Below are 20426 nucleotides of genomic sequence, written 5' to 3'. Positions count from 1 at the left end.
AATAGTGCTCTCAGGCCAGGGTCGTCCTCGTCCTCGGCATAGGTAGATTTGAGCGTGAATGATGCACTATCTGCACTGCGGGCAAGGCTGAGGTGATTACGTACTTGCCTCAAGGTGATTGGCATCGATACCAGGGACAGGGGCCAGGCCAGGCAGGGTGCCCCGCATTCCAGCACGCACATCTGCCCGGCATGCATCGCCTGTCTGGGGAGAGAGGGCCTGCCCAGGTGAGCTTGAGGGCGGCTCGGCTGGGGCACGTCAGCAGCAGCATGTGATTGTGGGCTCCTCCGGCCTGCACAGGCAGGCACCACCGACTGCTCGGCTCAGGAAGCTACGCACGCTTACATAGAATCACCTGTCCCGGTTGCGGGCTTCTACTGGCATTCTGTTTGCGACCACTCTCTGCGCCACCACCACCACCACCTCTGTCCTCTCCTCTTCCACTTTGCGATTCTGCGACTCGAGCGAGACCCAAGACAAGACCAAAGCCCACGGGACAGGACCGCCGACAGCAGCACCGACACCCAGCCAGCGGACCCCCCTTCGACAGCAGCGTCGCATCCACCCACGACGCCCACGCGCCAACGACGGGCTGCGCGCGCCTGCGCAGATGCTCATACAGGACCCCCGGTAGTCGAGTGCCTTGATGGCTGCCATTGTATGTCCCTGCTACCCCTTTCTTCCCGTTGGAGTTGCCGCCGCCCGAGGTCGTGGTGGTGATGGTGGATGGATGGATTGATGGATTGATGGATTGATGATTGGGGTCGCCTGTGGTTGTGGTAGTGGCAGGCCTGTCCTGCCTGCCTGCCTGCCTGCCAGTGGGCCAAACCCACGTCATTGCGCGCCCACCACCACCACCACCACCTACAACCACCGCGGCAGGAACCCCAGATCTCCACTGCTGCCGCCCATGACGGGCACTTGCACGGCCGCCTCAACTCCATCTGCCCCACGGGCATCTTCGCTGCCAAACACTTGCCTGCGCCACCAAGTCTCGTCCCTCACTGACTGACACCCGCCGCCTCTGGTCGTGCCGGCCATTAGGAGACTCCCTGGATGGACCACATGTCGACGCCCAAGGCGACCCCGCGCAACACCGACGTCGACGGCACCACCACCACACCACATCACGATGCCCTCCCAAACTATGCGCCGCCCACCTACGCATCCTTCTCGCCCGCAAACCTAGCCACCGCCGCCTCGGCCGCAAAGCGCCGCTCCACCATCCTCGTCCACCAGAAGTCGCCCCTCCTCCTCGCCACCCCTCCTCAGGTCACCCGCGCCCTCGCATACAGCCACCCTTTCCTCCTCCCGCTCAACAAGCTCGTCGGCCTCCTCACCTGGACCACCAGTGACCCATGGGAGAGCTTTCTGCTGCTCGCCGCCTTCTGGGCCACCGTCCTCTATGGCGACGTCATGATCCGCCTCGCCGGCCCCATCGTAACCGTGCTCGCTCTTATTGGGGGCATGTACAGCAGGCGGTACAGCCCGCTGTCCAGCAGCGGATGGGCCGAGCACCCGAGCAACCTCAACAGCCATACCACGAACACCAAGCGCAAGGGGGGAGGCAGCGGCGGCGGCGGTGGTGGCAGCAGCGACCCGAACAATGGCGGACACCAGCGCGCAGGCAGCGAGGCGACGAGCACCCGGCACCAGAAGACGCTCGACGAGATCGTGGAGACGCTGAAGCTCTTCACGTCGCGATGCAACATCTTGATGGAGCCCTTGCTCGAGATGACTGACTTCCTCTCGACGTCGCGCACGGCGACGAGCGCCACCACGAGGCCCGCCCTGACCACCTTGTTTGTCAGGCTGCTTGCCATCACACCATTCTGGGTCGCCTTGACCCTCCCGCCGTGGCGCATCATCACAACGAAGCGGGTGGCGCTGATAGTTGGCACGTTGTTGCTATCCTGGCACTCGCGACCGGCAAAGGTCTCGAGGACGCTGCTCTGGCGCAGCGCCACCGTGCGGCAGCTCGCCGAGTGGGTGACCGGTCTCGAGTTTGACAAGCCGACAACAGGCGCCGCGGCAGGGCAGAACGGATTCTCGCTGCTGTCCAACAAGAAGCACTCGAGCAACGCGACGTCGGCCCTCACGGCGGCGCTGAAGCGCGGGAGGTCACAGTCCAAGGACTCCGGCGTGCGCTTCACATTTATCCTGTACGAGAACCAGCGGCGGTGGGTCGCGCTCGGGTGGACGAGCAGCTTGTTTGCGTACGAGCGCGCGGCGTGGACGGACGAGCAGAACAATCCGCTGCCGTCGAGGGACGAGTTTGAACTGCCAGAGGTCGAGGACGCGCCCGCAAAGTGGCGGTGGGTGGAAGGAAGCCGGTGGCGGGTAGACGGCGTGCCAGATCCCGAGGTCACGGATTACGACAGCGAGGCGGGGAAGATGGGGTGGGTTTATTATGATAATAAGGTATCTCTTCTTACAGATTCTACTTCTTCCAATGGTGCCCTGGGATGACACTGACCTTCCTCTGCTCGTAGTGGCAACAAGGTCGCCGAGGACTGGACGGCTGGGGCCGCTGGACGCGCAGGCGGAAGTGGTACCGTGACGCCGAGCTCGTCGAGAAGACCGAGGACGATTATGCGCAAGAGGAGTCGACGGCCGAGGCCGCCAACAACAATGATACCCACGAGACGGCCTCGTCCCCTCCACCGCCAGCACTGCCCCCCAGAGCCAGATCCGCGACACGCGGCTCAGTCACATCGCAAGGCGACGCCGAGCCGCAACCACACCTCTCGTCGTCACTCCCGGACAATGCGACCTCCTCGTCCACCACGTCATCTCCAGAGATGGACAGGGCCAGACTGGCTGGTGCTGCCGGGCAGGACGACGCCGCGAGCACGGCTTCCTCGTCGGGCAAGTCGCGCTTCCGTTTCCCCACGCCGAGTCTGCGCCGCCGGACAACAGGAGGGAGCATGTCCCAACACCAGCAGCAGCAATCGTCTTCATCATCATCTACTACAGCAAACAACCCGGCCAGCGGCAGACCACGCCGGACCAGCGAGGCGAGTAGCATACGCGACGATGACCCCGGGGTGGGCAGCCTGACGCCGGCGCTGGAGCTCGAGATCCAGGGCCACCACAGGGAACTCGGGTCCTGGGGCGTCGGGGACGACGTGCAGATGGGCTTGGAGTGAAAAAAATCAGGCTCTTCTTTCAGGGCCTCGTTTGGGGTTTTGTAAGGTTTCAAGGGGGAATTGTTGTGTGGGGAGAGGGGGGGTAACCTTGTAAGAAAATGGAAACGACAGTCATGAATATCACACGATGCCATTTTAAGTCGTTCTCCTCGCCTCCCCCGCTTGTGCTCCTTGGTTGTGCTGTATACGCTGGGCAAAGAAGGGTTTGCCCACTCAAGCATGGAACGAGGATTCGTGAGGAAGACAAATCTATCCCCCCCCCCCTCTTCTCATCTCTTCCCTGCGACGGAAAGGAAGAGAGACATCAAGGCAAGTAGGTCCATTGCACGGGATACGCAGTGACATGTACGGAGAGCAATCCTCCCAATACTGCCGCATCTTGTATATTATCACGCCCTTCGAATGCGCACGAGACTTTTGATACAACCTTACCATAGACACATATATATAAACATACATACATACACACATCCATACGGTTTCCTGAGGGATCTATGCTTTCTCGCCTTTATTAACTCGCCCAAACCCACTGGAGAGACCTTGCTATGCACCATTTGTCCGTTGAATCTCCCCGGCGTACGCAGATTACCTTTGCTCCTTTGGCCCCCACCCTTTTTGCCCATGCGTCTATCTGTCTATCTATGCTGTTTTGACGTGCCTCTACACGAGTACACATGAGTCCTCCTTCCCTATATCCGTTATCGTTCATGCTAAGTTCCGTAGTCGTGAGTCTCACGTGGGGACTTAGTGTGTGCGCATGCCGGAGTGATGGGTTCGGGCATACAGACAACCCAAAGCAAGGAGAGAGCTGTGCTGTGCTGCATAGGTTGGATTTCGCGCGCACCGTGACCGCCCCGGAGTACACAAACCTCAAACTCTCATCCCTTCATGGGCGCCCAGTTGGCCAGCCACTCCCTCGCGCGGTCAATGTCCATCCCGCTGCTCCCGGCCTCGGCCTCGCACGCGGCCACGCACCACTCGAGATCCCACCCGCCCTCGGCCGCGAGCATCTCGGCGAGCGCCCGGCGGCGCTGGTTCGTCTCGTCCACGCAGAAGAACATCGGGATGTGGGTCTGCCGGATGTTGTCGACCATAGGCTTGATCAGGGGCAGCACCGCGGCCACGCTGGTGCCCTTGGACTCGAGGCCCAGGTTGTGGCGGCCCGTCTTGCACCACTCGTTGCGGCACCAGCGCTTGTTGCAGCCCTGTGTCATCTGTGTGAGGTAGCGCCGCTCGATGCGGCGCCGCAGGGCCTTGCCCTCCGGGTCGTGCAGGCTGACGTACAGCGGCGAGAAGCACAGCGAGCACAGGCCCAGGTCGTTGCCCGGGCCTTGTCCCATCTGCGTGCCGGACCCGACCGCGCCGTTGCGCCCGACGCCGTGCTGCGTGCGGCCGCAGTTGATGTTGCGGCAGATGTCCGGCCGCGGGCGGTGCGCCTTCTCCAGGTCGTGGTGCTTCAGGTGGGTCGCCATGTCGCGCAGCCGGATGATCTTGGAGCACAGGTGGCAGTCCGTCGTGCGCGCGCCGTCCGCGAGCTCGTGCTCCGTCAGCCCAGACAGGAGCACCTCGGCAGATGGGTTGAAGGGATCGCCCTCTTGCGGGACCTCGAGGTGGCAGAACTGGCAGAGGATGATCTTGCCGGGGCAGACACTGGTGCGGTGCCGTGCGAGGTCGGGTATCGAGTTGGTGGTGAAGATGCAGGAGGGGCACTGGCGCTCCGTGTGGAAGAGGGCGTCGTGCTTTGCGTGTGCGGCCTCGTCATTGCCGTGCGCGTCGTCCTTGGGGCAGTGCCAGTGGTGCTTCCAGTCGTCCGACGACTTTTGGAACACGGTCCGGCAGTGCGGGCACACAACGTTGTTGCGCTTGCAAAAGTTCTCGTGCAGCACCATGGTCCGTTTCGGTATCCATTGCAGGCAGTTCTGGCACTGCTCGTCGTCTTCCGAGTGATGCTGCTGCTTGGTCTCAACCTCGGCGCTGTCTCCGTTGGTCGTAGGGCTCAGCGCATCTGCCCTGACACTCTTGACGCGCAGTTTGTACGTGGCTGCACCGCGAGTTGGTTCTGAGCCTGTCTCTGGGATGTAGCCGTGAACCGTCACCAGCAGACTCTCTGCCTCGTCCATGTCTGCCGACGTGGGTGGTATCACTATCCTCTTGACTCCGGGCTCTGTGAATGTGAAGACGCCCAGGACATGCTCCGTATCGCGAGGCTGGGCTCGCTGCCTTGTTGACTTGGGGCTGACGAGAAGATCGATCGAGTATTCGTCTTCGAGCTCGCTTAGCGTGATTTCCAGGGGTCGCGACCTCGGCCAAGACTCCAGTTCGTAGTCGACGTAGTCACCAGGGAGAACGCGGCCCTCGACGTCCTTCCATATGCTCAGTTCACCGCCGATCGAGCTTCCCTGGGCCGTCCCTGGCGCCTTTTGTGCCTTGGCCATAATCTGCCTCATCGTCTCCCGGGCTTGCTCTTCGTTGAGGGCCTCGATATCGACTTCCAGATCTGTGTCCACTACGCAGATCCCATCACCCTCGGGCTGGAATTTGTCGATCAGGAACCGGAAGGTCTCGCCCTTCACGCCGCGCACGGACAAGAAGGCTCCTTTCGTCAGCGTCGTGAAGCTTTCGCGCAGCTGACGCTCTAGCAGCGCCTTCCAGTCCCCCGGATCGTAGCCCGCCTCGAGCGGTCGTAAGCGTACATATGTACCTCGAGGAATCTGTTTCGCGTGTATGGTTATCCGAGGCCCAGGAGGGGGTGTACCGAACCGACTCGACTTGTTGTCATCGTCTGCAAGCTCGACCGGGTTGCTCGCTGTCGTCCCGCTGGTGGTTGCCGGACCGAGATCTGAATCGCCGATGCCTAGCGCCTCCAACAAGTACGGGCTCAAGTACACGACATCGTCTGGCGCCGAAAACTCGCGGATGCCAGCGTGAACGACATTGCCGTTTACCTGGTTGACAAGGCGGAACATGAGCGGGTTCGGCAGCTGCTGGTGTGAGTCGGCGTAAAAGGCATTCTGAGGTCGCGATCGCGGGTTGGCGTAGGGGTTCGCGGAGCTCGTGAGGGAGGACGAGAGCGCCGTCGACGCGGCGAGGAGTTGCTCGAGGGCCGACTGGGGGAGGATTATTTTGTCGCCCTGGAGGGCGAGGGTCCGGTCCGAGGAGCTGGCGGCAACTTGGAAGGTGGCGGACCACTTGAGCTCTGGCTGTTCGTCCATGGCGCCGCTGTGTCGAGGTCTGTTGTGAGCTTGCAGTCTTGTTGTTGACGGGCTGTGATGGCGCACGCGCGCGAGGCGGGCGGGATCGCCGGTGGTTGAAGATCCGCAATGCTATGGAGCTGTGGGCCACGGCAATGTTGTGGACATGGACATTGACATTGTGGAGGGGAAGGCGACTGTCATGCCATGCACGGAGTGGCGAGCAGGCCTCGAGGCCGTTGTTGATGTTGTCGGGCCACGTGATGATTGCGAGCAGGCGTGCTTGTCGTTGTGCCAGTCAGCAGCAGTCGCCCTCGATGTTCTCCAAGCTTCCATGCGGGCGGTTGTCATGACGCAGCACCAACAACTGCCATGGCGCTAGCGACGATGACGGCGGAGCCGCTTCCGCTGGCTGCCATGTCGTGGCACTCTCCAGCATCTGATGGCGGTCTTATCAAGCTCACAAAGGATTCGAGGTCTGTCTCCAGTGCGTACAGTCGTCTACTAGGCACCATGCCCTATCCACCAGATGTGGCAGTGTTGGGGCACTTGCCCTTGGCCGCCTGGCCCAGCGACGCCAGACTCGAATGAGAAAAGGTCGACCAAGTCGCCTCGCGACCACGTTTAACAATCACGTCAGCCTCCAGCAGCGATTCAACAGAGGATCCGACATCGGGCAGCTGTACACTGAGCACGACCATGCAGCCGGCCGTCTGCAGGAGGGGATGGCAAGTAGAGTTTCTCTCGCTGCCGGACCCCCCTCATGAGACGATCCGCCGTTCCCGGTGCTGTCGAGGCCGGCAAGAGTGTTTCCCACTGTCGGAGCCCATGGCTAAAAACAGATGCCGCCAAACATGTCGCAAGAGTGCCGTGCCAGGTAGTGGGGACCCCCGCGCCGACGGTGGTATGGAAAGAGGGGGGGGACATCTTGTTATCCATGCCTGCGTAGAGACGAACGCGTGACAAAATCGCCGGCGTGGGATTTGGACCCTTGGGCCGCCCCGTCTCAAAAGACACGCAGCTTTGTTTCGCCGTGTGCAGACCCCGCGCCCCTCGCCTCGCACAACGGGCGTCGGGGCTTAGGTATCCCAGGCGAGCTTGCTTGCTTGCTGGGAGGCTCAACGACAAACGACAGGCGCACCAATTGCGCGCTGGCAAGACCTGGAGCACTGCTGAGGATTAGCTTCGGGACTCGGTTGTGCCAAGGGCTAGGGTCCAGGCCAAATGAGCATCGTGTGTTTCTTGTCGCTTTAGCCGGCCCCTTTGTTGGGTGCATTGGGGGACTTGCCAATCCGGTCCGCGCGGGCCACCCTCTGATATTGCAGCAGCAGGCCAAGACCGATAGACAAGCAATAGAGACAAGCGTTATTGAATGACGATCACCAGCTCTATCTGGCGAGAGGACGACGGGACACAGGCCACCTGGACACTGCTTGGGCCCAGGACACAAGGGAGCTACTGGGTGCATGTCCTCCTTGGCAAGCGCGGCAAGCGACGTCCATTGTTCCAGATGGCCAGATGTCGGTGGGCTGCTGGCTGCACCTGCTGCATGCCGTGCCTGCCACCGACAGGGCTCTTTGGAGATGGAGATGCAGATGGAGATGCAGACGCAGATGCCCGCCACGGAGCTTGCAGTCCTAGGGTGCTTCCAGCCATGAGAGACCGTGCTCGACGAGCACCAAAGGTCATGGCGCAAGCTATCACAACGTCGTCTGTCTGTCATCGCCGCTCCACAGTACCCAACGACGGCACCTCGCAGGTCCCAATGACGTCCGAGATGAGGCCAAGCCGGGCAGCGAGGTTGGCAGCGAGACTAAGAGCGACCACGGCACGACAGGGACGCTGACAACCTTTGGGAATGGCTGGCGGGTCCTGCCTGCCTGTCTGTCTGCAAGTCTATCGCCCTCTAACTAGGGCTCCATGTTTCATTCAGCCCACTCACCGTCCGCGCCGTCCCCACGCCACCGCACCACTGCGTTGTCCCCCTCATCCCCTGCCGAGCCGCCCTCCAAGGCGAGATCAGCCATGCGCTGAGCTCGCCAGCTGCCCACCGCCCATCAAACAAAGGAGGACAAAACAACCTTGACTCACCATTTTTACTAAGACGGCAAAGAGAAGCACCTACAGTATCTACACGTTGGTGTTTCGAGTTCGGACACGGCTTGCACCACATCCTGCAGCACCCCCCTCTGTGCCAGCAACACAAAGCCAGTGGCCCCAGGGTGTGGACTTGGTTGCATCTCCCCCAGCTTGCCTGGATCGGCCACCCTCACCATCCTCAGACCACGGGCACTAGCTTACTTACCCCCGATATCTGCCAAACTTCGTCTCCTTGCTGCTCTCTCATCCAGGAAGAGCATCTTACATCATCATACGCGCATCCCAAGACACAGCTCAGTGTTTCTTTCTTCCGGAGACTCCGTGCCGTGTTGTAAGACTGTCGTCTACACCACCCACCTCCCACTGATAACGGGTCACCGCCAGCCAACCCCATATATCACGACAACAGAGACGTCGTGGCATCATCCCTCCTAACACCAGCTACAGTCACTGCATGTTATGGCCTCAGAGGACGTTCACATGCACACACGCGCCCAGGACGAGTCCATACACGAATCAGGTTTATTCAGCCTGCTGTCCAACAGCCTGGTCCTGCATCAGACCGTGCCGCACCTCCCCATTTCATCGCTGCTGAGCCTCGCATCGGCATCTCGCAGCTTCAAGGCTCTTCTGCACAACTCACCTGGGGTCTTCCGCCATCTTGACCTGACTACGGTCAAGCGTGCCCAGCCATGTCTGGACAGGAGCACCAGCACATCCTCCCACCGCGAGGCGGGCCCGGTGGTGTATGATCGCTTCGTTGCGGACGTCACAGAAGACGATGTCTATTCTGGTCCCTTGAGAGGTGTCCTCGCCACCGTTCAACGGAGAGACATTCTCGCGAGTGTGCAGACTCTCGTGCTTGATGGCCTGTCTGTCACCGCCGAGCTGGTAAACGACATGCTTGTCGACCCTTCGTTCTCAGTCCGTATCCTATCGGTGCGCGACTGTGCGAACCTCAACGAGGCCAAATTGATGCAAACTTTGCGCTTCGCGTGTCGGCGCGGTCGTGCGGCTAACGCACTGCGGCTCAAGGGACTATACGTGTTCGGTTCGAAGGACAGCTCGCGGGAGGCGGGCGGGCTTAATAAGAGCAGCAGAGCCAGCTCTGTCTCGTCTTCGTCCGGGCCAGCCCGGTCTGCTCGCGCGGGCTCTTCTTCTAGCAGCAATGTCAGTGTCGCGTGGAACCACACATCCCAGGAGGAACTCGATGCCATGATGGTTGGCGTGGATGGCGATGAGTGGTATCACAACCATGGACGCATTATCAGTAAGAAGATCACGGACGGCTGGGCCGAGACACTGCTCGACTGCCAGAGCAGCATCCGCTTCGATGCTGTCCTTTGCACCGGGCCGCGCCATCAGAACTCGCCTGCTTTTGGCAGGGTGCCTGTCTCGAGCTACAGCAGCTCCGCCCGTGCGACACCATGGGCAGTCGCAACATTTGCCGTTGGCGGCTGTGCAGTGTGCGGGACAGCACCCGAAGGCTTCACCGTCCACGGCGAGTCTCCCGAGGAGAACCTGCCGCTCCTGGCGCCGCTCCTCGTCCACTCATCCAACGTCAAGGCGGCATGCCGGCCGGCCGGTGCGAGCAGCAGCGGGAGTGGCGGCCTCGGCGGCTCGAGCGGCCGACCGCGTTTTGTGCCTCGATGCCTCGAGTGTATCCGAGAGCGGTACTGCTTCAGCTGCGACCAGTGGTGGTGTGAGTCGTGCTACCAGGTGCCAGGTCAGCATCAGGTCGTGACGGCTCCGCTGCCGCAAACGCAGACGCAAACACAGCACGTGCATGCTGTTGACCAGCCGGGCGATTTCCTCGCACACGAGTTGGCGACGATTGAACAACCCAAGCTCAAGGTATGGAACGGCTACTGTTTCGCTTGCACCCGGAGATCAGCACAGGCGGCACGCCGGGCGGTTCTGGGGCGTGCCTCGCGCGTGGAGGCGAGCTGACTTGGTGTTGCCGCGATGTTGTGAGATGAATCATGGTTTTGGAAGGGACTCTGCAAGTGAGAGAAACGCCAAAACCATGCGAGAAGTAGAGGGCACGGGCTGTGTTTGGCGGCTGTGGAAGTTTGTCGAGTGCTAAATGTGCTCGCGGCGGGCTGCGGACAGCGGGCGCACCCGACGAGCCCCTCACCCGAGCCCGGTTCTTCCCTAACCTCGGATCCTTGGCGACAACGGGCACTGAGCTAACATGCCACAAGCCCCTGCAGACCCGGAAGATCCAGCGTAGCTGCTGGGAATGCGACCCGAATGTACGTATACTCTTCCAAGCAACCTGTGGAAGTCAATCAAGGCCGAGCTATTTCTGGTGGTGCTGACCACTTGTAACAAACAGTGCGACGACTGTGTCACCCACACCTCGCGCACCTGCAAAAGCTGCGGCGGCGGGTACTGCCTCGTCCACTACGACGGCTCCACAGAGACTCATGTAAGTCGACGTCCATGTTCAATCTGGTACTCCGCCACCGCACACACAGGCCCCCAAGCTGACGCTGGTAAATCTGTCTAGTGCGATTGTAAGTCTTGAGCAAGTCATGCACTGGCTGCACATCTCCGTACAGAACAGCCACCGGGGCACAGCTACTAACGACTTTACTTACAGGGTGCTCGTCTCGCCGCGGTGGTCGGCGGTCCATCTAGGACACCATTCCTGCATACGATATTGTCAATGTCATGGCCAAGTCGAATCACAACCGCTGGAATCCTTTCGTCTAGTCCTGGGCACTTCATACTCCACTTACTCAAGTACTTGCCTTTTTCCGTCATCATATTGCTCAGCGTTCCAGGAACTTAGCGTAGCCACTCCTCTCTCAATTTCAGAATCAGAACCCACGATACTACTTTTTGTGCACTGAGGTCGAGGCCATGTATGCGTGAAATAAGTGTTGGAATTCTGCCTACCCCTTCCCACCATTCTTTTAGAAGCGATAACTAGACGTTATCGGATAAATTTGGTATGCTGGATAGCAGACGGCGAGAGGGTGGTCGGAGCCAGCACACCATGGATTAAAAAGTTACATTTCGGCAAGTGTGGTATGGGTTACTCCGGATTTTCGGGCTGGCCTTGTGGGCCAAAAGATTTACCAATATTCTTTCTCTCCGGCTATATAGGCGGCCTACAGATGACTGAGACTCGCGCTGACTCACAAGAGGCTAATGTCGATGTAGCCCTGCAGCCCGTGTCCTGGTTCCCACCAGGCGTTGTTCTTGTTACCAACACCGTCGGTTGCGGGCCGCCGCTTCCCCACTCGACCCCGACCAGCCTGGCCGGATCATCCGCGGATCATCCACGGTCCTCAACACGTATATTCAGCTCTTACTCTGGAACTTACCACCATAATCTGAAAGGCACTTCAAAGAAAACTGTGAAGATTCAATCCACATAGCCCTTTTCCTACCGACCGACCGGATTATCCGAAGCATTTTGAATCAGCTTCCCTCACGTGCGCCCATGAAGCGTAGGGCCGACAACTCTTCGGCTCCGGCCCGCCGGCAGCCACAGACGTCGTGCGACTCATGCCGCCAGAAGAAGCTCAAGTGCGACAGAGAACAGCCATGTGGAAGCTGCCGCGCGCGTGGCCTGCAATGCAGCATCGCGTCCGGCCTGAGTGTCGACCATGGTGGCTCCATAGCGGAAGTCCTCGCTCGCCTGGCCGCGCTGGAGCAGACCGTACTACTCAGCAAGACGACGGATCCGCCGGCTGATCCTATAAACTTGAGCCGGCAAAGTCGGGCCATCCCTCAGCCACTAACACCGCCTGTGTTGTCAAGCCGGGAACGGCGAGGCCAGCAGACTGCCGATTTCTTCAATGCTGCGTATGACGGGAGCCTGCGGGCGACGACCTCCCGGGCGAGGAGGAGTCTCTGCCTGGACATTCAAGTTGTCCACGGGCACCGGGAGATCGTCGAGGCTGGAGGCCCACGTCCCGGCCCTTCGCGAATACCCGTGTCGCTCGTCTCTCGGCAGGGAGCCGTGGCCATGGTGCATGACTTTGTCGACAATGCCTACCACTCGTTGCCCATCATCCACATTGCCTCGACTTTGACCGTCGTCAAGAAGGTCTACGACATGCTCGGATCGCCCGGTGGCGGGAATGCTGTCAGTCCGGACCATGTAGCCCTCATCCTCGCTATCTGTGCGGCCTGCGCCTTCTTCTGGACCGGGAAGGTGCCTTGCCGCCACAGGTTCGAGAGCGAGCAGATCGCCGTCCAGGCGTCTCGGGTATGGATCGCGTCGGCTCTCGAGGTCTTGCACGGTGCTGAGCGGCTGGGCAGCGTGTCGCTCGAGGGCGCCCAGGCCTATGCTCTCGTGGCACACCTCGTCTACAATACCGAGGGCCCATCCAGCCGTTTCTACAGGCTCCACACGGCGTCGGTGACGGCTTGTCGCGAGCTCGGAGTTCACCAGGTCGATAATGGCCGAGGTAGTCAGCCTCGAGACGATGCGGCGACGCGCGAGATCAAGCGGAGGCTTTGGTGGCATGTCACTGCGACGGACTGGATGTTGGGCTTCAACTGTGGGCGCCTGGACGGGACTTACACGGTGCAACCACGCCAGATGAAAGTGGCGCTCCCTCGCAATCTCAACGACAAAGACCTCTCTATCGACTCGGACGTGCTGACCTACCCGCCCGGTTTCGCGACCCAGGCCAGCTGTCTGCTCCAGGTCGTCCGGCTGGCCGAGATCAGCCGCGAAGTGATTGACGCACTGAACGTGGAGGACAACGACACCCTCGACAGAGCCTACAACGACCGTGTGCTCGCACTCGACAGGCTATTCAGGGACGCCATGGACGGCTTCCCCGCGCCGCTGAAGCTCGGGGCGCCCATATCCGGCGACGCTCCCAGGTTTCTCTGCCTGCAGCGGGCCGGCATCCACCTGGGCTTCCACTCGCGCCGGGCTCGCCTGCACCGGCCGTTCCTACTGCTGGGGAAGGAGGCATTTGGCGGTGGCGGCGATGATGATGGTGGCTCGGAATGCGGCTCCTTCCAGACCTCTCGAGAGGTATGCGTGAGCTCGGCGAGAACCGTGCTGGACATTTCGCTGGACCTGCTAGAACACTCTCTGTTACGGCGTAGAGGGGGTGGACCACCACCACCACCACCACTGGACAGTCGCCGGCGGCCGCGGCCATCGTCAGCGACTCGCCTGCAGCATCCCGGGCACGAGGACTGCCCTGGGGCCCCTGTCCACCGCCTCGGCATCGTCATCAACCATTTATTCTGGGCCTGCGCGATTCTCGCCTTCGACTCGGGTGGTGGTGTGCGAGCACAGCCGCTGCCGCCGCCGTCACAGCCGCCGCGAGAGCACGGTGCAGCAGAGCGATTACAGGCAACGGCCATGGCCGACGGGCCAGACCACGACGCCGACGATAACGCCGAGGTGCAAGACGCGCTGGCCTACGTGTGCCGGCTGCTTGCCGCCGCGGCCGAGGAGTCGACGGTCGCCGCGGAGCTCGTCCGCGGGATGAAGGACGTGCTTGGTCGGTTCCGCATCCGCGGTGTGGGTGGTAGTCGTGACTACGCGGCTGCGTCCGGAGGAGGAGGAGGCGGCGAGGAAGAGGAGGTGGAGGAGGACTACAAGCGCCATGGCACTGCTGGCGATTTGCTCACCTCCACTACCACCACCACCGGCCCTCGAGATTCTGAGGCATCCACCAAACTAGCCGTGGATACACCGAGCGCAGCTTTGCCAAACCCAGCTGAAGCAGCAGCAGCAGCAGCAGGCTCGTGGCCAGGCATGCTTCCTGATGTTCCTTTCTTGATGGATAACCACGCTCCGGCGTCGGACCTGATGATGTTGGATTCCAACGACGGGTTCGGACTTGACAGCTTCATGGACAGCTTCTTCAGCTCGTCGTATATCCCGGATCTTGATTGGGCTCTGATTACTGCCGAGCTCGATATGTTCCATGGTTGATGATCTTGCAGAGTTAACCGTGGTAGGTTATGGCGTTTCGGTAGCTACGGGGACCATGGTGATAATGAGCAGGCACGCAACGCTACCGGGGGGGGGGGGGATGCGAGGACTACAAGGTGCAGCACATATTAGAAAGGCCTTGCAAATTTATGAGACGAGTAGGCAGCAATCTGACCATGAATCCTTTGTTTGGCCTTTTCATCTCGACTGCTGTTTTGACGAATGGTAATCGAGTATTTATCTCCACAATGCACGAGACTTCAAAACTACACAGGCTCTACTTAGAGATGCCCAAGCATAAAGACGAGATAATCGAGGTCGTTCCTGTCAAGCGCCAACGCCGCCTGTGCTTCGACCAAGTGATTAAAGGGTGCTGATAGAACCAATACTAGACAGCAGTCACTGCCACGCAAATTTCTTGACGTGAGTAAGCTCCAAAGTGCTCGTTGGGTGGCTCATGCAAAAAGCACGGATGATCCGTGGATGATCCGGGAGCAACCAAATGGATCATCCGCGGGCTGGACCTGAGCGCGCCGACGCGAGGACTGTAGCCACGGCTTTTCAGTCGCTTATGGCTACCACCTTTGGTAGCATCCGACAGATAAATAAGCTGGATCTCACTGTTCGATCTGAAAGTCATACCCAATAACTACCACTTTACAACAACCAACTCACAATTCTACTCAATACCATGTCGGAAGCTCCGAAGACAACGTATGCAGAGATATTTTGAGAGCCATGCGATGGACTGACTAGTACTGATCACACATTTCATGTAGTGTACGTGCCTGGCTGGCACTGGCCGGAGGCGCAGTCGCCCTCTTCTGCACGGTCGGTTTCCTCAACGCCTTCGGTGTCTTCCAAGAATACTATTCGACGTACCTGCCCGGACGATCACCCTCCGACATCTCATGGATCGGCTCCCTGTCGATATTCCTGCTCTACAGCATCTCCCCTCTTGGAGGAACCCTCGTCGACAAGATGGGCCCTACGATTCCGCTGTGCGTGGGCAGCGTCGGGCTTGTGCTCTCGCTGTTCATGACCTCCCTGTGCACTCAATACTGGCAGCTGATACTCGCACAAGCCCTTCTTCTCGGCATCAGCGCGTCCCTCGTCTTCTGCCCCCCTCTTGGTGTTGTCATGCGCCACATGCCCCATCGCCGCGGGCTAGCAATGGGTCTGACGGTTGGAGGCTCCTCCATTGGTGGCATCATATGGCCCATCATGTTACAGCAGTTGCTCAACAAGGACGGGGTCAGCTTCGGCTGGACGATTCGCGCCATAGCATTCACCATGATCCCTCTCCTGGCCTTCGCTTGCGTCTTTGTCCGCGAGCCTTCCCGCAAGCCTCCAGCCGCGCCGGCCACCACCATAGCCGTAATTGAAAAGACCGCCGGGCAGGCCGCGACCACAGACGAGCCCGCGGAGGCGGGGAGCAGCACCGACGAGTCTCCTTCACAAAAGCACGTCGAGAGCAGGACTGCGTTTCTCCGAAAGCCGGCCTACATGTTGCTCTGCGCGGGGCTCTCCCTGACGTGCCTCGGGCTGTTCACGCCCCTGTTCTACATCAGCAAGTACGCCATCGCGGAAGGCCAGCCAACCTCTACGGCCTTCTACCTCCTGGCTGCCGTGAACGCGGCCTCGCTCTTCGGGCGGTTGGTGCCGGGATACCTGGCAGACACACTCGGGCACTTCAATCTCCTGATCATCTCGACTCTGAGCTCCGGACTGGTCGGGTTCGTCTGGACAAAGGCAACAACTCTGGCTGGTCTGATTGTGTGGAGCATGGCCTATGGCTTCACCTCGGGCGTAAGTTTTGTGTCCGCATGATTGACATATCTCCCGCGGTGATGGTGGAGTTTTTCTTTTTTGTCTACACCACCACGCACACGGAACCAAAGCTGACGACATGTGCTATCTCAATCCACCAGGCAGTGATGAGCCTCCAGGGTGCGTGCGCAGGCAAGCTAGCTCCCCCACAGGCCCAAGGCATTGCGGTTGGCGTCATGATGGGATTTCTTTCTATCAGGCAAGTCATCATCCGCCCACCCTCCCCTCTCCCGTTGCTGTACTCTTTGCCAGCGGGCACTTTTTGCAAGGCGGACTGCTAATTCATGTATAACCCTGTCTTGACTGTGTGCAGTTCTCTCATTGGAACACCGATCAGCGGGCAGATCCTGTCTCGCGCGGGATACCTTGCCCTGTCTGCCTGGACTGGAGCGACCTTGCTGGCCGGTGGTGCCGTCACCGGCGCTGCTCGGTTCACGGTGCATAGAGAACTGCTGGCGCGGTACTGATCCGTGCGGACGTCCGCTGCAAAAGCACCGAGAGTAGGCAGCCTGAGCATAGGCAGCCTGGGCGATATGGGCGGATTTCAACTCCTGAGTGACATACGTCCGCTCTTTCAAAGGACGGATATACCCTCATCCGGATCGAACAAGTTACCATGTATTAGGTATTAGACAAATAATTTCACCTGAAGAGATCTAGTCTCAGGACAATCAGTAGACATCAAGCTGGGGCTACAATAGTATACAACTCATCCAGTAGCGCTGAATTGCGTACTTGATCGGGTTTAATATCGGAGTATCATACCTACTCAAATTTTCGGAGCAGGGAAACCAGTGAAGCTACTTGTGATGGTGATGACAAAGTCGCCATGGATGAGCGGTCGACTTCAGCAGAAGGCGCCCTTTCCTGCCATCCCTCGGATGCAGCATTCGCAATGGAGACGGCCGAACCTAAATGCAGACTTGTGCCGCATTGCGGTTCAGCTGGGCCATACATCATGTCTTGGATCAGGCTCAGAGGCTACTCTGAATGCAGATCCCGAATTTGGGCCGCGGTTTCGCTAGGTGCTACAAAGCCACATGGCATTATTCTGAGACAAAATTCTCGTAGAATATATGCAAGCACGCCCTTCTAGCGGGATGTTGCACAATATTTATGCTCATCATATGGCGGATTGGATCCGGTCAGTGCGTCGCCACCGCCATCAATCTGGTCAAATGCGGTGCAGCTCAGCTCCAGTGAAGGAATTCGTGATATCCAGTTTCCAAGAAGCCACCACCACCTCTGTGCCTCCAATCACCTGACCATGAACTTCCAATCACTTGGACATTACACAAAGTTGGCCTTCACAACGTTCCTAGTATGGAAGCCCAGCCCAGATGCTCAAGCCCCGGTCTCCGGCGACGCAGCCCTGGCGCGGCTCAACACGCTCTTCCACGCACGGTACACCGCCGCCAAGGAGCATGCCATAGGCAACCTGGGCCCCGTGATAGTGGCCGGCGGGCATCTCACGCTCGTCTGGCCCGACGGCCGGCATGAGGAAAGCACATATACCGACGCCCTGGCCAACAACCTCAAGTACATGGCCCACGTGCCTCTCGCTGTGTCCGTCGCGACACAGACCACTGAGAGCTATGACCACGATGGCGATGAGACCCACGACGACGACGACGACGACGATGATGATGATGAGCACCACTACCAGCACCACCAAGCTCAAGCTCATTCTCAAGCTCAAGGACAAGAGATCATCCATCTTCCCCCCTCCACGCGAGAAGCCATGCAAGACTACCGCGCCGCCCTCGACGAAGCACGCAACCGCCTCGACAGCCTGGGCTTCACGACGCCAAGCCAGCTCCACCGCCAGCACCGCATCGCCAACGCCTCGGCCAGCGCCCTCGCCGCGCTGCTAAGCTCAACAGCAGCAGGAGCAGCCGCAGCACTAACAACGCCTGGGCAGAGGCAAGGCCGGGGCCAGGAGCAGCAGCAGGAGCAGCAGCAACCACTCGGCATGCCTCGCAGCGACTTGACCACCTTTGCGAGAGCCATGGCCCCTCTGGTCATGGCCAACGTGCAGGACGCCGCGGCGATCCAGCTCGACTCCATCAACGCGCGGGTGCACGCGTGGCGCGCGGCACTGGGCCCGGAGCGGTGGCGCGAGCTGCGCGTGGTGGTCACCACGGGACACATGCCGCGCGCGGGGTTCCTGCCGGGCCAGTACTTTGAGCGCATGCTACGGGAGAATGGGAGGACCGGGAGGACCGGGAGGACCAGGGGCTCCTGCGGTGGCAGTGGTGATAATGGTGGTACTGGTGCTGATGGAAGAGGGAGGGGTGACGGTGGAGAGGAGGAGGTCCCCGAGAAACGGCTATTCTACATGGAGGTCGCGAGGCCGGACGTTGCGGGCGTGCTGGACTTCCTGGGGACGCATGTCGTCGATGGCAAGGCGGGCGTCGAGTTCTTTGGGGACGCGGGCAGGCTGCACAGGGACATCTTGGCTGATGCGGCGGCGCGGTATCTGGATGGCATGGACCTGCCGCCGTGGCCTTGAGGAGCTGCACGTGCGAGCAGTTGGTGGTGGTACCGCGGTAGGATATGCAAAGAATCAAGGAGGCATACCTAATGGTCCAGATGTTGAGAAGACGTCGGATGCCGGATTTCAGTCGTCAAAGCATGGCTCACGGGTACGCACGCATTTCACACAGAGCATATGGCTTGAGCTGCGCGGGCTCGCGGAGGCATTCAAAAGCACAGATTGCGTTTGACTCGTCTTAGTATTGCGTGCGTGTGTGCGTATATGTATCAGAATAAATCATGAAGCACGAAAACGATGCAAATTGTATCTCCATCACATGACCAAAGCATACTGGCTCATCCCATTGACGTTGGATCCCCTCCCGTATACAGGTACTTTGACTAGCCGAGAAGAGGACGCTTTGTGTTGTAGTTGCCGGGACAGTCGTGTGCCAATAAGGATGTCATCTGCTGCGTGAACAAATGGACCATCGGGGTGGCATGGTGGGAGTGCGTGCGAGCACTTAGTGGCTCTATATCCATCGAGACATTGTCAGCAAAAGTCCATCGCATATCGTCAAGTGTTTGTATTGGATTGCTCGACAACTAGGCAAAGAGGGGACGAAACGTACGCAGCACGAGCAGGACTTGCAGTCGCTGCAGTTGTTGCAAGAGGAGCACGAGCAGTCACCCATGTTGGCGGTTTGGTGTTTTGTTTGAAGGACGGTGGGAGAAGGTGTTGTTTCTTTTGCTGTATTGTAGTGATGGAGTTCGAGTCGCTGTGTCACGAGGAAGGAATCAAGATCTCGACCTGAGGGGTGATGTGGTCGCGGCTTTATATAGACGTCCGTCTCGGAGCCGTCCTCGGCCCTTTCGATTCTCACCCGCGCGGACGCGGCCACTCCGACCCCTCAAAGGCCAAGCCCGACAACAAGAACAGCAACGTTTGAGGTTCGGATACGGGGCCATACTGATACTCGGTCCTGCGGGTGTGCGAGGGCCACACTGCCGAATGGTATCAGCCACCCGTACACCCTCTCCTCTGCGCCTTGGCGCCGCAGCCGAATCGTAGGTCGTTGTTGTTTGCTCCTCCTCGGGCGATCTGCATGACAGCCCCGCGCGCGCTCTGCCGGCGCGGGGACCGACCGACCCACCCAGTCGCGTGACGCGGGTACTTATCATGCGTTGTCCTGGAGCTGATCCGTGGTTATCGGGCATCGAGGTTGAGGCAAGCGGAGCTCGTGACATTCAGGGCCGGTGTGAGAGGGTGGGTTGCGATTATGCAGGTGGGAGTGGCGTCGAGCCAGCGGGATGCTCCATCTGACAGTGACAACGCAGACCCCCCCGGGGATCAGTGGACGCCATTCACCAATAGTGACGAAACTGCCAAGCGCTACTTCCACAGAGGGCATGTTTCCTTCTCCTCTCGCATCACATGTGTACGTAGTCTCACGCCCTAGGCGGCTGTCGTGCGGGGGGACGGCCTTGATGGGACACAGCGTGATCAGCTCCTTCGGCTAGGCAAGGGCCAGCCACCAACAGGCTTGCATAAGTGGGCGGGCCAGTCAGATGGCGCTTGGCAAGGTGTTTTGTCCGCGCGTTGACTAACTCCTACATCCCACGTGCGGAGGTTCTTGGGTGCTAGTGGCAAGGGATTGTTGCTGCAAGCGGCAAGCCTGGGGATGCTGATGCTCTTTGTTGGTGGTATTGGGCTCGAAGTCGTTTAGCTATTGATCGCTCACGGTGGGTGAAATGGAC

The 20426-nt window shown here is 59.7% G+C and overlaps 5 protein-coding genes across 5 annotated transcripts; all 5 read left to right on the top strand.

Moving 5' to 3' along the window:
* The first annotated feature begins 324 nt into the window (after positions 1-324).
* On the top strand, positions 325-3210 carry B0I36DRAFT_333281 (integral peroxisomal membrane peroxin-domain-containing protein). Its single transcript, XM_046155199.1, has 3 exons — positions 325-658; positions 1045-2421; positions 2493-3210. The coding sequence occupies exons 1-3, from the start codon at positions 647-649 to the stop codon at positions 3147-3149; spliced, it is 2046 nt and encodes a 681-aa protein (XP_046007046.1). The 5' UTR covers positions 325-646; the 3' UTR covers positions 3150-3210.
* Positions 3211-8962: 5752 nt separating this feature from the next.
* B0I36DRAFT_204800 (uncharacterized protein) lies at positions 8963-10877 on the top strand (the record flags this gene model as incomplete). The annotated part of the gene is made up of 4 exons (XM_046148816.1): positions 8963-9550; positions 9683-10177; positions 10645-10695; positions 10779-10877. Coding segments are annotated over 4 exons (1233 nt in total), but the record flags the coding sequence as incomplete, so codon positions are not given.
* Positions 10878-11526: 649 nt separating this feature from the next.
* On the top strand, positions 11527-14458 carry B0I36DRAFT_333270 (uncharacterized protein). The gene has a single exon (XM_046155198.1). The coding sequence runs from the start codon at positions 11895-11897 to the stop codon at positions 14361-14363; it is 2469 nt and encodes an 822-aa protein (XP_046007044.1). The 5' UTR covers positions 11527-11894; the 3' UTR covers positions 14364-14458.
* Positions 14459-14674: 216 nt separating this feature from the next.
* Positions 14675-16967, top strand: B0I36DRAFT_333266 (major facilitator superfamily transporter). Its single transcript, XM_046155197.1, has 4 exons — positions 14675-15077; positions 15143-16172; positions 16295-16392; positions 16507-16967. Exons 1-4 carry the CDS (start codon positions 15055-15057, stop codon positions 16658-16660), a joined length of 1305 nt encoding a protein of 434 aa, XP_046007043.1. The 5' UTR covers positions 14675-15054; the 3' UTR covers positions 16661-16967.
* Positions 16968-17768: 801 nt separating this feature from the next.
* B0I36DRAFT_333264 (uncharacterized protein) lies at positions 17769-18954 on the top strand. The gene has a single exon (XM_046155196.1). The coding sequence runs from the start codon at positions 17935-17937 to the stop codon at positions 18703-18705; it is 771 nt and encodes a 256-aa protein (XP_046007042.1). The 5' UTR covers positions 17769-17934; the 3' UTR covers positions 18706-18954.
* The last annotated feature ends 1472 nt before the right edge of the window (positions 18955-20426 follow it).

The sequence above is a fragment of the Microdochium trichocladiopsis genome, assembly GCF_020744255.1.
Source record: "Microdochium trichocladiopsis strain MPI-CAGE-CH-0230 chromosome Unknown B0I36scaffold_10, whole genome shotgun sequence".
NCBI classification, from domain to species: domain Eukaryota; kingdom Fungi; phylum Ascomycota; class Sordariomycetes; order Xylariales; family Microdochiaceae; genus Microdochium; species Microdochium trichocladiopsis.
Note: the sequence above shows the minus strand (reverse complement) of the source record. Positions and strands in the feature narration are given on the sequence as shown.

Excerpts from the sequence above, each read along its gene's own strand:
- B0I36DRAFT_333281 (XM_046155199.1), top strand. Across the intron at positions 2,422-2,492 it reads GGGTTTATTATGATAATAAG|TGGCAACAAGGTCGCCGAGG; the intron begins GTATCTCTTCTT and ends CTCTGCTCGTAG.
- B0I36DRAFT_333270 (XM_046155198.1), top strand. The coding sequence starts at position 11,895 with ATGAAGCGTAGGGCCGACAACTCTTCGGCTCCGGCCCGCCGGCAGCCA.
- B0I36DRAFT_333266 (XM_046155197.1), top strand. The coding sequence starts at position 15,055 with ATGTCGGAAGCTCCGAAGACAAC. Across the intron at positions 15,078-15,142 it reads TCGGAAGCTCCGAAGACAAC|TGTACGTGCCTGGCTGGCAC; the intron begins GTATGCAGAGAT and ends CATTTCATGTAG. Across the intron at positions 16,173-16,294 it reads CCTATGGCTTCACCTCGGGC|GCAGTGATGAGCCTCCAGGG; the intron begins GTAAGTTTTGTG and ends TCAATCCACCAG.
- B0I36DRAFT_333264 (XM_046155196.1), top strand. The coding sequence starts at position 17,935 with ATGCAAGACTACCGCGCCGCCCTCGACGAAGCACGCAACCGCCTCGAC.